General features: G+C 36.7%; 3 protein-coding genes across 4 annotated transcripts; 1 reads left to right on the forward strand and 2 right to left on the reverse strand.

The window, feature by feature from the left end:
• Positions 1 to 434: 434 nt before the first annotated feature.
• LOC148429141 (uncharacterized) lies at positions 435 to 2388 on the reverse strand. 2 transcript variants are annotated; one of them, XM_088412365.1, is made up of 3 exons: positions 2106 to 2388; positions 1555 to 1721; positions 435 to 1491 (listed from the first exon to the last, which is right to left on the reverse strand). In XM_088412365.1, exons 1-3 carry the CDS (start codon positions 2260 to 2262, stop codon positions 991 to 993), a joined length of 825 nt encoding a protein of 274 aa, XP_088268491.1. In that variant the 5' UTR covers positions 2263 to 2388; the 3' UTR covers positions 435 to 990. The 2 variants fall into 2 exon arrangements, with proteins under 2 accessions (XP_088268491.1, XP_088267685.1); XM_088411559.1 differs by having other exon boundaries at positions 435 to 1721; positions 2106 to 2387.
• Positions 2389 to 3206: 818 nt separating this feature from the next.
• Positions 3207 to 8164, reverse strand: LOC148429142 (uncharacterized). The gene is made up of 2 exons (XM_088405537.1): positions 7962 to 8164; positions 3207 to 5909 (listed from the first exon to the last, which is right to left on the reverse strand). Exons 1-2 carry the CDS (start codon positions 8137 to 8139, stop codon positions 4576 to 4578), a joined length of 1512 nt encoding a protein of 503 aa, XP_088261663.1. The 5' UTR covers positions 8140 to 8164; the 3' UTR covers positions 3207 to 4575.
• Positions 8165 to 10318: 2154 nt separating this feature from the next.
• LOC148429143 (uncharacterized) lies at positions 10319 to 11388 on the forward strand. Its single transcript, XM_088424528.1, has 2 exons — positions 10319 to 10994; positions 11141 to 11388. Exons 1-2 carry the CDS (start codon positions 10319 to 10321, stop codon positions 11386 to 11388), a joined length of 924 nt encoding a protein of 307 aa, XP_088280654.1.
• The last annotated feature ends 1098 nt before the right edge of the window (positions 11389 to 12486 follow it).

The following is a 12486-nucleotide window of genomic DNA, read 5'->3' on the forward strand; positions in this document are numbered from 1 at the left end:
CAGTGTAACAGCAGCGCAGACGATGTACTATTGTAGTAACGTTTGGGGGAGATTGCTATGAAAAAAATAATTTTCTAATAATTACACATTTTACCCCCCACCCCCACTTCTAAAAGATCCCCATACATTTTCAATAAAATCATACATATTCCCTTTCTTTCCATTTGAAATTCAAAATGTTTCGCTCATTAATCTGAAATTCAAAATGCTCAGCTCAAGTTCCATGTAGAGAACATTTCATATTTTCAATTTTATATCTCTCCTATCATTCAGTATCTTTACTTATTTTTCAACACCATTACACATTTTTGATTCAATGCAACTCCACACTATTCAATAGCCATCTATTATTTTCAATATAGATCCACATTATTTTGTATATATTTAATGTAACGCCACTATTTTCCTCCAAAATAATGCACAATTTCACCAAAAACATTCCATCACATTTAATGACATTTCACATTCCTTCATAGCTTTCAAATCCATTGATACTTCATCAATTCTGCCAATTTTAATCAATTTCATTCTACATAATTTTACAGTATATCATGGTACATCATTCCACATCTTTGAATATTATTCCATAAATATTTAAAATCACTCCACTTTTCATCAACATTGGATTTTTTTAGCAATATCATCCCACGTAATTACAAAAACATTCAGTACCCACCTACAATTTTATTTTATTCCACATCAACCTACAGCTCAATTTTTTTTACTCAACATCCACATTTTCTCCAGAAATGTTTAGTTTTTCATGAGATATTTTAATCAATAATAACAAATCAATAATTATAATAGATTACGCAAATGTTTGTACAGCAAAAGGTTTTACTCAAACATGCCAGCAGTCACAATGCTCTACCACAAGTTGAACAACATACTATTTTTTCCTGCGTATTTTCATGTATAATACCACACATTTCATGTATGACCCAGATGATCATTGAATGTTAAAATTCAATGAGCCATGAAAGAGTTCCCTCATTTGTGCATCTTCATGTGTCCCAGCATACTTTGCTTTTGACTGAATGTTTTACCACAAATTGTGCAAGGAAAAGGTTTTTCCTTTGTGTGCACTCTCAAGTGTGTTTCCATTGTGGTCTTGTGTGTGAAACTTTTGTGACAAACTGGACAATTGAAGGGTTTTTCTCCTGTGTGTATTCTCGTGTGGATTTCTAAATGTTCCTTTCGGGAGAATGCTTTACCACAAATCGAGCAACAAAAGGGCTTTTCTCCTGTGTGTGTTCGCATGTGTCTATGCAATTTTTGAGTAAAACTTTTACCACAAATTGGACAGGTATAACGCATTTGCGAGAAATACTTATTGCCTTGAGTTGACTCGTTTTCAGAACTTTTCAACTGTTCGTCGGCTCTTTCATCGTTTGCATCGTTCTCTGTTTTGTCATCGTGTGACTGAGTAGCTAAAAGGTCATCTGCTGGATGTTGTGCACATTGATCTCCACTTGGACTGCGATGACGAAGCTGTGACCATTTCGGTGATTTGTCACTATCCCTTTCACTCCCCACAGAGACGCTAATATTCACCTGTTCCTCTTCCTCCTTGATGTGAAAAGATGCTTCACCATAGAGAAAGTGTGGTTCATGTTCTTCTTTAATCGGGAGCGGCTGAGGATTCTCCTGTTCCAGACTGAATCTACACTGTTGTGGCTGAGGAGGATGTTCTACCTGGCTACCAATCAGCTGCTGGATATCTGGAGGACGAGAACAACACAGATTCATTTTAAGATCAGCTGCCGGATATCTGGAGGACCACAACAACAGAGATTTTAAGATTACGTCGGTCAAATATGATCTGGAGAGACAATAAGCATGGGCAGCCTGAGCACAGATACGTTTTTAATTGTTAGCTGCTAGCCCAATTAGCTACAGAGCTTTGGAAATGAAATCAAATTACATACAAGCAACGTTGAACCGCAGTAGGACAATTTTACAGTTAAAAAAATAATGACGTCATAAAACCTGCAGCCTTATTTAACGCTAAAATGGTTTAGGTTGTTAAATTCCACACACGATTAACACTGATTATTGTGTGTATAAAACGCAATAAATAACGACTATGTAGCTAGTGAGGAGACCTTCGGTGCGTATGACAATCTGAGTCTTGCAAACAGCTTCCAGTTGTTGTCGTTGTCGGCAAAGTTGCTCCTCGTATGATGCGATCGCGTTTTGAAATAGTCCGAAGATTTCGTCGGCGGCGGCAATTAGTCGCTCCCTTACTAACTCTTTCAACATATTTACGGTAGCGAGAGTTAAAAGAGGACAAGAAGAAAACTTGACTTCGTTTAGTTGAAGAGAATGACACTCATCTATGGCTAACCAACAGTTCTATTCTTCTTCTTCTTCTTCTTCTTCTTCTTCTTCTTCTTCTTCTTTTTTAAACATACAGCATTAGTGGTTGGCATTAAGTGATTCAAGGACATTACTGCCAACTACTGTTCTGGAGTGTCAGTCAGTATGCGTGAAAACACCGCATCAAAAAAATTGCTGTTAAAAGTATTTCAGTTTCTCTTTGGAATTGAAATAACTTATACATGTTTATTTTTTTTAGACTTCAAAATATTTTTCTGATTCAATGCTGCAACGTTACTGAAAACTATAACTATCAGTATATTGTGGCGAGGCGAAGAAACCACACGTTGCTGTGCTAGTGGAGATCTTTACTCTTCGCATGCCATCACAAAACTGATACAACAAAGTCCAAAACAGGAAAGACAAAGCCAACAGGTTCAAAGCATCAAAGGATCATAGAGACATGCCTAATGGGTGAGAGACATGGTCCTAGTGTCCGCCACAATATTTACGTTTTTTCCACAATGACAAACGATACAGTTCACTTTTGTAATCCTCTGTTACATAAATTTAAGCCATGTTTTCCATTAATCAAATTTAATTTGAAAATCGCATTTCAAAAAGAAAATGTGAATCATATTTGTTGATTTAATTTTAAAAAATCCTTTGTCGCAGATTGCGTCCACAGATTTTTATTCCTTACAGCACTTTGTGTTGAGTTTTAATGTATGATAAGTGCTAAAAATAAATTGTATTTCATTTCATCATTGTATACAGTATGTTTAAATTTTCATGTATGTCAATTTCGTTTGATGAAGTGTGTCTGGTAGCAATTTAATTAAATAGAAAAACACCATTCAGTCACGCAAGAAACTATTTACTATCCATGATAGTAAATCACTTTAATTCACACTGATTGACTTTGAGCAATTACGTAAATATTCACTTAATATTCAACACATCAGGTAATACACACCTTTTTTACACGTTGCTGGGAAAGAGCATAAACCTTGAATCTAAAAAAATAATCTCTTTTCATAAAATTCCCAAAATCGCTCGTTTGTTCAACCATTAGCATCACATGGTGAATGTTAGCAAGTGATTTTCAACACTTCAGAGCGGTCAAATTAATTAAAATAAACACCCGGGTGTGCGGAGTGCCCAATAGTAGACATTAATAAAGCATATTTAAGGGGAAAAGGTGATTTACGTCGTTTTTCGCAACGCCGAAGATATGGTCTAGATTTGTACACCTGTTCCGACAGTCTGTAAAATATACATGATGGATAGTCCGCCCTCCTTTAGGGGGCAGTGTATTTTGTCTCTCGGTACAAAGAACAAAGAGCAAAGAACACAGAGCCGTTATTTGTTTCATGTAGTTAAATGTTGTAATGGTGTGAAGCTATTCGCCTGATCGTTGTATTATAATACTGATTATTTGTCTTCACTGTGTTGTGTTCTGTACTTATGGTTTGTTTGCTTTGACGCATGGCTTCCTCATCTTTGTCATTAAAAGTTATGTTGACATAAGAGTATTATTCCTCAGTAAACACACACAAAAAGACAGAATTCAAAGCAGCAAACAGGAAAACATTTTCTGCAGAGGTTGAGAAGATGTATGCCCTATCCACATGGAAGCCAAAATAGTCTCACAAGAAACCATTTTGCGCTCAAGGGCAACGTTGCATTTTTCAAAAGGACAAATGAGCCAGATCTGTTGTAGGTAAAACATATAAAGCACAAATAAAGATTGGCATCAGTTTATTTCATTTCAGGCACTTTGACGCAGATTGTAACCCGTATAAATGCTGTAAAAAAGGAGTTAATGGCTGTTGAGAGTTGTTCAATATTGCTTTTATCTTTTATTGATGTTAAAAATTATAGTTTTGGGTTTACTTTTACAATTTTTATAGACAACAATCTTATTTTTAGTTGGGCGTGGTGAGTGTGTGTGTAAGTGTGTGTGTGTGTGTGTGTGTGTGTGTGGGGGGGGGGGGTGAAAGGTTTTCGCTTTCCTGGACAAGCTTTGCAAACACCGCGTTAGTCTATTGAGAACTGTACAATTGATTTAAAAAAAAAAAAAAGCCTTGTCTGAAAGTACCGCTGCCCCTAAACTATGCTATGGGTTCTTAAAATCCAGGTTTTTCCTCATGTCGAACCAAGTTTGGCACACAAAATCAATCAAACTGTATAACTGAAAAGGTTTTACCACTGGAATTTTGTTTCTGAGAGAATATTCCACCATCAGCTGAACGATTATCTATCATGTATTATCATGTGTCTAACCAGACATGACTTACTAGTAAATCCTTTATGACACACCAAGCAAGAAAAGGGCCTTTCTCCTGCGTGCATTCTCATATGTTGAACCATATCAGACTTTTTAATGAACTCTTGAATACAAATGGAGCAACTCAAGACTTCTTTTTCTGTGTGAATTCTCATGTGTTTGAGCATATCTGACTTATTTGTTAACTTTTCACCACAAACTGAGCAATTCAAGGGATTTTTACCAGCGTGTGTTTTTGTGTGCTTAACCATAGTTGACATTTTAGTAAATTTTTCCCCACAAATGAAGCAATTGTAGGCTTTTTCTTGAGTGTGTAATCTCGTGTGTGATTCCATACTTTGTTTGCTGGAGAAGCCTCTACTGCAAATTGAGCAACTAAAAGGTTTTTCTCCCGTGTGCGTTCTCATGTGTCTGATCATATCGGACTGTTTCGCAAAGCCTTTACTACAAACTGAGCAGCCAAAGGGTCTTTCTCCTGTATGTGTTCTCATGTGTCGAACCAGATCAGACCTGTTTATGAACTCTCTTCCGCAAACTGAGCAAGTCACCAATTTTTTTCCTGTGTGTGATCTCCTGTGTTTAAACATATCTGTCTTTATACTAAACTTTTCACCACAAACTGAACAACTATAGGATTTATCATCTGTGTGCAGTCTCATGTGTGCTTCCATACTTTGTTTACTAGAAAACGCTTTACCGCAACATGAGCAACCGAAAGGTTTTTCTCCACTGTGCGTTCTCATGTGTCTGATCATATCAGACTGTTTGGCAAACCCTTTACAACAAATTGGGCAGTTGTAGGGTCGTTTTCCTGTGTGTAATGCCATATGATTAAACAAATATTGTTTTGCAAATCTTACACCACAAACTGAGCAGGTAACACGTTTGCCACATTTTTTTGTTCTTTCCTTGCTGCCGAGACTTGTGTCTTTAGAGCGTTTCAACCGTGCGGGGTCGTCCTCACAGTTTGCGTCGCTCTCTATGTTGTCGCTGTCTGACAGTGGAGCAAAGAGGTCATCCGGCGACGGCCCTCCACACTTGTCTGCTTTTGGAAGGTGATGATGAAGCTGTGAACACTTGGCAGGTCTGTCGGCATTGTCTTCACTCCCCATGGGGACAACAGGTGGTGGCAACTCGCTGACATCAAACTCCTCTTCTTCCTTTTTGATGTGGGGAAGCCGTGGTTCCTCTTCTTCCTCTTTCACGAGGGGTGGCTGAGGATTCTCCTGCTCCAAACTGGAGCTTAACCACTGCGGCTGAGGGGGACGTTCTTCCTGATGACCAAAAAGCTGCTGGATGTCTGAAGAATACAAACAGCGCAAATGCAGTTTAGATTCCATCAGTCAAATATGATCTAGTACAATGATTCTCAACCTTTTTTTTAGTGATGTAACCCCTGTGAAATACCTTTTCAGCCAAGTAGGCCTAAACAGTGTAAAGCATTTTGGGGTTATTAAAAAAAAAAAAAAGAAAAAAAGACTTAAAACATGCCATCAGTGTCTGATTTATGAAACTTTAGACCCGACTTCATTGCAATGGTCCATAAAAAATTATCAACTTAAAGTGTCCTCTTTTGAATCATAGAAGAAATATCCTGTTTCTTATTACACAAGGGATATCTTCAAAAAAATAAATCGTTTAACTTACAGTAATTATTCATAAATATTTGTCCCCAAAAAATAATCAACATAAATGTCAGATCTGTTCTCACAATGAAACTATTATAAATAAATATTTGTCGACAGAAAAAGTATTCAACTTAAAGTGTCCTCTTTTGGGATCATAGTAGAGATGTGTTCGCAAAAATAAATCATTAACTTGACAGGTAACGAGAGGTAGCACATGACAAGTTGGGTCCAACCATTCCACTATGAGGGAGACTCTGGCTTTTTGAAACGATTACATTGAATAACCTATTGAACATAAAATGTGTTTTATGAACTTATATTTTCTTTAAACAATTAAGTAATTCAATAATCATTTTAAGGATTTCTGCATGTTTGTTTCATTTAAAATCTTGAGTACCCCTGAAGTTCCTTCAAGTACCCCCCATTTGACAACCACTGATCTAGTATAGTATAATAGTATTATATAGTATAATAGTTTATATTAAAGAGTAATAAGAACATGTAAATATAAGAACATGTAATTACATCAGCCAAAAAGTCAAAGCAACAGTCATTAGCTGTGGAGAAATGTGAAACAATTCAATCTAAGGCTATTGGATGTTTTTTAATTGTGTATTGTGTTTCTGTTACTGCTGATACTACTTACACATTCCTAACAATGACATTCACTCTTGTTTTTGTACATTTTCCTCAGCTGTGAACCTAATTCTAATTCTGGTGCATTTAATGCATCTCATTCCCAGTTACTGTTGTAAGCAATGTAACGGCTTGAATTGACAGACTATAAAATAAAAATGTTGCTTGATCATTGTACAAAATCAAGATAAATCTTCTATGGATGAATGAAAAACTTTCACGTGGAGAAGTTGTTTTTTCATAACTTCGCAACTAATCCTGAGCATGGGACAGTTAACATAGATTTCAATTGAATGCAATGTCCGATGAATATTGCTATGTTTAATAACACATTTGGAAAATGATGTGTTTGATTTAAAGTACAGAAAAAAAGTTTGCACTGTGCGTCCTGTATGTTTTCAATGCTTCTCTTTCAAACACGGAATGACCAGGGCATTTTCAAGCTCCAAAACAACTTGCTGATAAGTTAATACCGCAATTCCCCAAATTAAAAACACAATTTTTTTCTCCCAATACGAAAGCCAAAAGTATGGGTGTGTCCTATAAACCAGTGGTTCCCAAACATCGGTCTGTGGATCAACTGATACCGGGGCACGTGGGCTGCACCCGAAATAATGATTTGGAACTGATTTAGTACAACAGGTCATTCATTTGTGTTTTGGGTTAGGGATAGCTAGGGTAAGGGTTAATAGCTTTTGTAATTAAGTTTTATGATTTACTTAATATGAATTTAGATTTAAAAAAATCTATTTTATATTTTAAACCGTGTGACGTTATCCTATAAAAGGAAATGTTAAAATGTTGACTTTTTACGAAAAGGGAGTCTGGCCTACGCCACACATTGGTTAGGGCAGACCCCGGTGTCTACTATTTTCATCCTTTTAAACTCTTACTTTATTCATTTTTACACAAAAGGACCCCACCAGTGACATGAACTGCAAGTAATAGCTTCGCGATGTCGTGCCCAATTTGGAAGCCAAACGTATCATACCGTGACGAGGTAAACTGCATATTTAAACGTGCATATTTAAAGTCATTTCCATAAATTAAATGTTATAATATAGAAAACAGATGTTCGGTGAGCACACCTTCGACGCCTTTATCATTTTGAGACTTGCAAACAGCTTCAAGTTGTCGTCGGTGTCGCTCGCCCTCCTCCCTCGCTCGGCAAAGTTCATCCTCGTAAGACGATATCGTTCTTTCGAACAGACCAAAGATTTCGTCAGCGGCCGCAATCAGTCGCTTCCTTACTAGCTCTTTCAACATTTTGATGGCGGAGAACTGAACACAGTTCACCGTGCACGGACAGCAATAAGGTATTCCGCCTACGTTACATCCGTCACTTGTTACGACACGCCCCGTCAGAGTGCCTTCCAACTCAAATCTAAAAAAGGACCCCTTTTTAGATGTTCCCTCTTAGGGGGCAAAAATATGGCACAATTCACGCTTACGTCTTTTTGACAGCTATTTTACTCATACTAAGGCGTCAGCGCTTTTCATGTTGCATGTGGTCTAAATAAATAAATAAATAAATACAACAGGATGCCGCCACATCTTGTTGCAAAAGGTTGCGAAAACGCTGTACAATTGTAACGAGGGAACTGAGAAGAACAATGCACAGCACTTTATTTAAATTAATAGCACATGTTTTAGCGCTGATGAAAAAAAAAACAAATGAAAGTACGGTGAGAAATGAGCAAATCACGACGTCACACTACGGCCATGCACAGCTCAATTGCCCCTTCCAAGATGGCTGCCAAGAAAACACGTCGGTTGTTTGATGTGCGCATGCGCAATATGTTGACCAGTAAGGCAGGAAAAAAGACGAACATGTCGTTTCATTTTTGTATTAAACAACTAACAAATAATGCAACAATATGTATTACATGCCATTAGCAATTAGCAATCACGTATCACTTAAATTAAACATTGTTAACCATTAGTTAAGTTTAAAGAAGATGACAGAGACAAAACATTTAGGAGTTTCTTCATTGTTTCTTCTTTGGCTTTATCTTAAAATATTTAGAATACATAATCAGTAGAAAGTGGTCACGGAAAAAACTTAGAAGAATATACATAATGAACACTAATCAATGAAAATCAGATACTGTATTTCCTTCGAACTGCATCTCAGCAAAATTATTTTTAAAAACTTATGAAACTCATTAAACAACAAAGCAAAAATTAAATTCAACAGTAGTTAATATGAAAATCTTCAATTCCTTTCATTCCTAAATCGATTTTAAAAAAATAGAGGCAGAACATTCATAGTAACAATGTTATTTCATAACATAAATCATATTAGTGTATTTTGTTAATCTAACCCTAACGCGGACTCAAAATATGAATCACAGTTGTGCAATTTGGAAATATGAAATATAGGCAATCAAAATGTGTAGACACTTCCATAATGACAATGCTGCCATCAAAACAAATTACAATATAAACAGCAGACATACTTGTGTCTTCAAAAATAATTCACCATTCAGTATTGACAATTTAATATTTCAACTGTGGATAAAATGGAAAAGATTAAGATTAGTTTATTTCAAATAGCATTTTTTTTTCAGTTGGCCATTTTTTTCAAAGAAGATAATTTCCACTTTCAAAATGTATTGTACAATTGGGTACCTTTTTGGGCGGTCTTTGAGATTGCCACAGTAACAGCCGTGCGTTAGCATTGAGTAAACACACAACTACCGTAAAACCACCACAGAAGAAGACAAAGACGCCACCCGCGGCTTCGGTTCAAGGTAACTCGACGGCGCGACTGCGACCAGATGACATCAAGCGGAAAGCTCATCAGAAAGTTTTTATTAGTATGCATGTAACTGAGGAGAGACTACAAACAAAACTGGAAGCTAATGGTGAAAATGGCATCGTGGTGTGTGTGTAAGGTCTGTCCAAACGTATAACCATTGATTCTGCATGACTTGCAGCTCTTCTTGTCATCTATATTTTTTAATACATTCCCTGTTATCTACAATCACCTATTAAAAAAAAACCTGACTGCATTTACATTTTGCAACCTCAATAACTTTAGCTTTATCAAAGTCAAAGTCAAGTTTATTGTCAATTTCTTCACATGTGCTTAATATACAAAGGAATCGAAATTGCATTTCCCACTATCCTCTGCGTTTTACATGTACAGTAACAAAGTGCAGGTGCGCAAGACGAGACAATCCTAAAAACTAGATTCTTATCTATAGTAATGTAATGTGCAGTATGTTAGATCTACTTTGCCTAGTGTTGCTAAACTAATAACTAAAACTAAAAACTAAAATTCCTATCTGTTGTTCTCTGCTGGCTGACATCTAACTAGTACTGTACTACATTATACAATGACAAAGTGTTGCTTGTATGACAGTGAATAATTAATTGGCTTATACTGTGTATGTGCCCTGCAGACATCTCGAAGCTCATTGCTCATCAGAAAGAATTTAAAATGAATCAAGAAGATCCACAGCTGTTTCACATTAAGGAAGAAAATGACCCACGTCCCCTCCACTTTAAAGAAGAACAAGAGGATGGACAGCTTTTTCATGTGAAAGAAGAACGTCATGACTCGCAGCCTGCTCACGTTAAGGAGGAAGAGAACACGGTTTACATCAGCAAGTTACCACCGAATGGTGTCTCTGCGGATGGACCACCCAGGTGGTCACTGCTTCATCATCACAGCACAAGCGGAGAGTGCTTTGGGGGGCCGTCTCCGGAGAACCTGTTAGCGCCTTTGTCGGACAGCGACGACCTGGAAGAACCTTTGAGGAGTGACACAAACGCCAGAAAAGAGCCAACTCTTGGCAATAAGGAAACTTCACAAACATGTAAAAAACCTGTTCCCTGCACAGTTTGTGGCAAAAACGTCACCCAACAACATTTGTATAGACACATGAGAACGCACACGGGAGAAAATCCCTTTCATTGCTTATTTTGCAGTAAAACATTCTCCACAAAAGACCAAATGGAATCGCACACAAGGATACACACAGAAGAGAACCCCTTTAGTTGCTCTGTTTGCGCCAAAACATTTTCTCAGAAGGCTAATATGATTAGACACAGGAGGACACACACTGGAGAAAAACCCTTTAGTTGCTCAACTTGTGGTCTCTCTAAAGGAACATGTGGATTCACACATGAGAGTACACATACGGGAAAAACCCTTTTGTTGCTCAATCTGTGGTCAAAAATTCACCCTGAAAAACCTGGCACCTCCCATGAAAATACACACAGGCGGAAAACACTTTACTTGCTCAACCTGCGGCAAAAGTTACTCTCGAAAAGACTACTTGGAAACACGTGAAAACACACACAGGAGAAAAACCTTTTTGCTGCACAGTGTGCTCTAAACGCTTCACTCTGAAGAGAAACATGGTAACGCACATGCGAATGCACACAGGAGAAAAACCCTTTTCTTCCTCAATTTGTGGTAAAAGATTCATGCTAAAGCAAACGATGGGCATTCACATGACGGTACACACGGGAGAAAAAACATTTTGTTGCACAGCTTCACTTTGAAGAGAAACATGGTACCGCACATGCGAATACATGCAGGAGAAAAACCCTTTTGATTTTGAAAGAGTTTGAAACTAGAAAGAATACATTAATGCATTATTTTATGGCGTTTAAAATGTACCTCATGAAATCCGACAATAAACAATGTTGTTTTAACATGGTAATTCTCTGAATGTGTTGTACTACTTTTCCTTGAACAATTTTTCAGAATATTTATTGTTTTTGTGAATTTGAATTTACATTTGGAAGTGATTAAGTAATATAGTATTTATTTGTTTGAATTAAAGACTTATGATGTTTTCTGAGGTGGAAGAAGGCATGTCCACATTACATGTTGGAAAAACAACGATTTCTCACGTGACAATGTTCAGATTTTTTTTTACACTGAGATTAATTTTTTACAGCTATCCCCAAATTCTCATGTCAACATGTTGATAAGAGCCTAAAACTGAAACAGACAGATCTAAATGTCATTAACATATGCTCCCTCTTTACATTGATTGCGTTTGAACTAAATGCAGCCATACAAAAACATTTTTTATTCCCTATAGTCATATTGTTGCTATTTTTACTGGCTCGTTAACATGCAATGAGAAGACATCTTTTGCAGAAGATAAAGAATATATGCCTGTGAGAATTGTGATTGTATATTGCTCCACGGTGCTGAAATTTCCATTGTTCAAATTATGCTAAAATCGAATGGAGCTCTAGACTGATTTGTGAACAGAGCCTGTACTGGAGCTATACTTACTTTTATTGAGTATATGCTGACATACTTGTATAACGTTTATAAGTGGCAGAACAATGATAGAGTATGTTGAAGTTTGGTTTAGATTTGATTCTCTACAGTTCTAACAGTTACTAAAGGGTTAGCTTGTTATGTAGTACAGTACTGTATGTATGTGTGTATGTAGAGAGCTAACTTCTGAATGTTGCTAATGAACAGGTGTAGAGAATCTACTTTTTTTTTCAAGTGTGTTTATATTATGTAAAGTATGTTTAATTAATATGTGAATGCTTAAAAAAGAGTTGAAAAGTAATGTTTTATTTTACTTGGTTATTACAATTTTATAAGAAAAATTAGTACAGTATTGAGATTGG

The sequence above is a fragment of the Hippichthys cyanospilos genome, chromosome 1, assembly GCF_059441005.1.
Source record: "Hippichthys cyanospilos isolate Australia breed blue-spotted pipefish chromosome 1, RoL_Hcya_1.0, whole genome shotgun sequence".
NCBI classification, from domain to species: Eukaryota; Metazoa; Chordata; class Actinopteri; order Syngnathiformes; family Syngnathidae; genus Hippichthys; species Hippichthys cyanospilos.

Excerpts from the sequence above, each read along its gene's own strand:
- LOC148429141 (XM_088411559.1), bottom strand. The coding sequence starts at position 2,262 with ATGTTGAAAGAGTTAGTAAGGGAGCGACTAATTGCCGCCGCCGACGAA. Across the intron at positions 1,722-2,105 it reads GATTGTCATACGCACCGAAG|ATATCCAGCAGCTGATTGGT; the intron begins GTCTCCTCACTA and ends CTCGTCCTCCAG.
- LOC148429142 (XM_088405537.1), bottom strand. The coding sequence starts at position 8,139 with ATGTTGAAAGAGCTAGTAAGGAAGCGACTGATTGCGGCCGCTGACGAA. Across the intron at positions 5,910-7,961 it reads AAATGATAAAGGCGTCGAAG|ACATCCAGCAGCTTTTTGGT; the intron begins GTGTGCTCACCG and ends TGTATTCTTCAG.
- LOC148429143 (XM_088424528.1), top strand. The coding sequence starts at position 10,319 with ATGAATCAAGAAGATCCACAGCTGTTTCACATTAAGGAAGAAAATGAC. Across the intron at positions 10,995-11,140 it reads TGGTCTCTCTAAAGGAACAT|TTACTCTCGAAAAGACTACT; the intron begins GTGGATTCACAC and ends CTGCGGCAAAAG.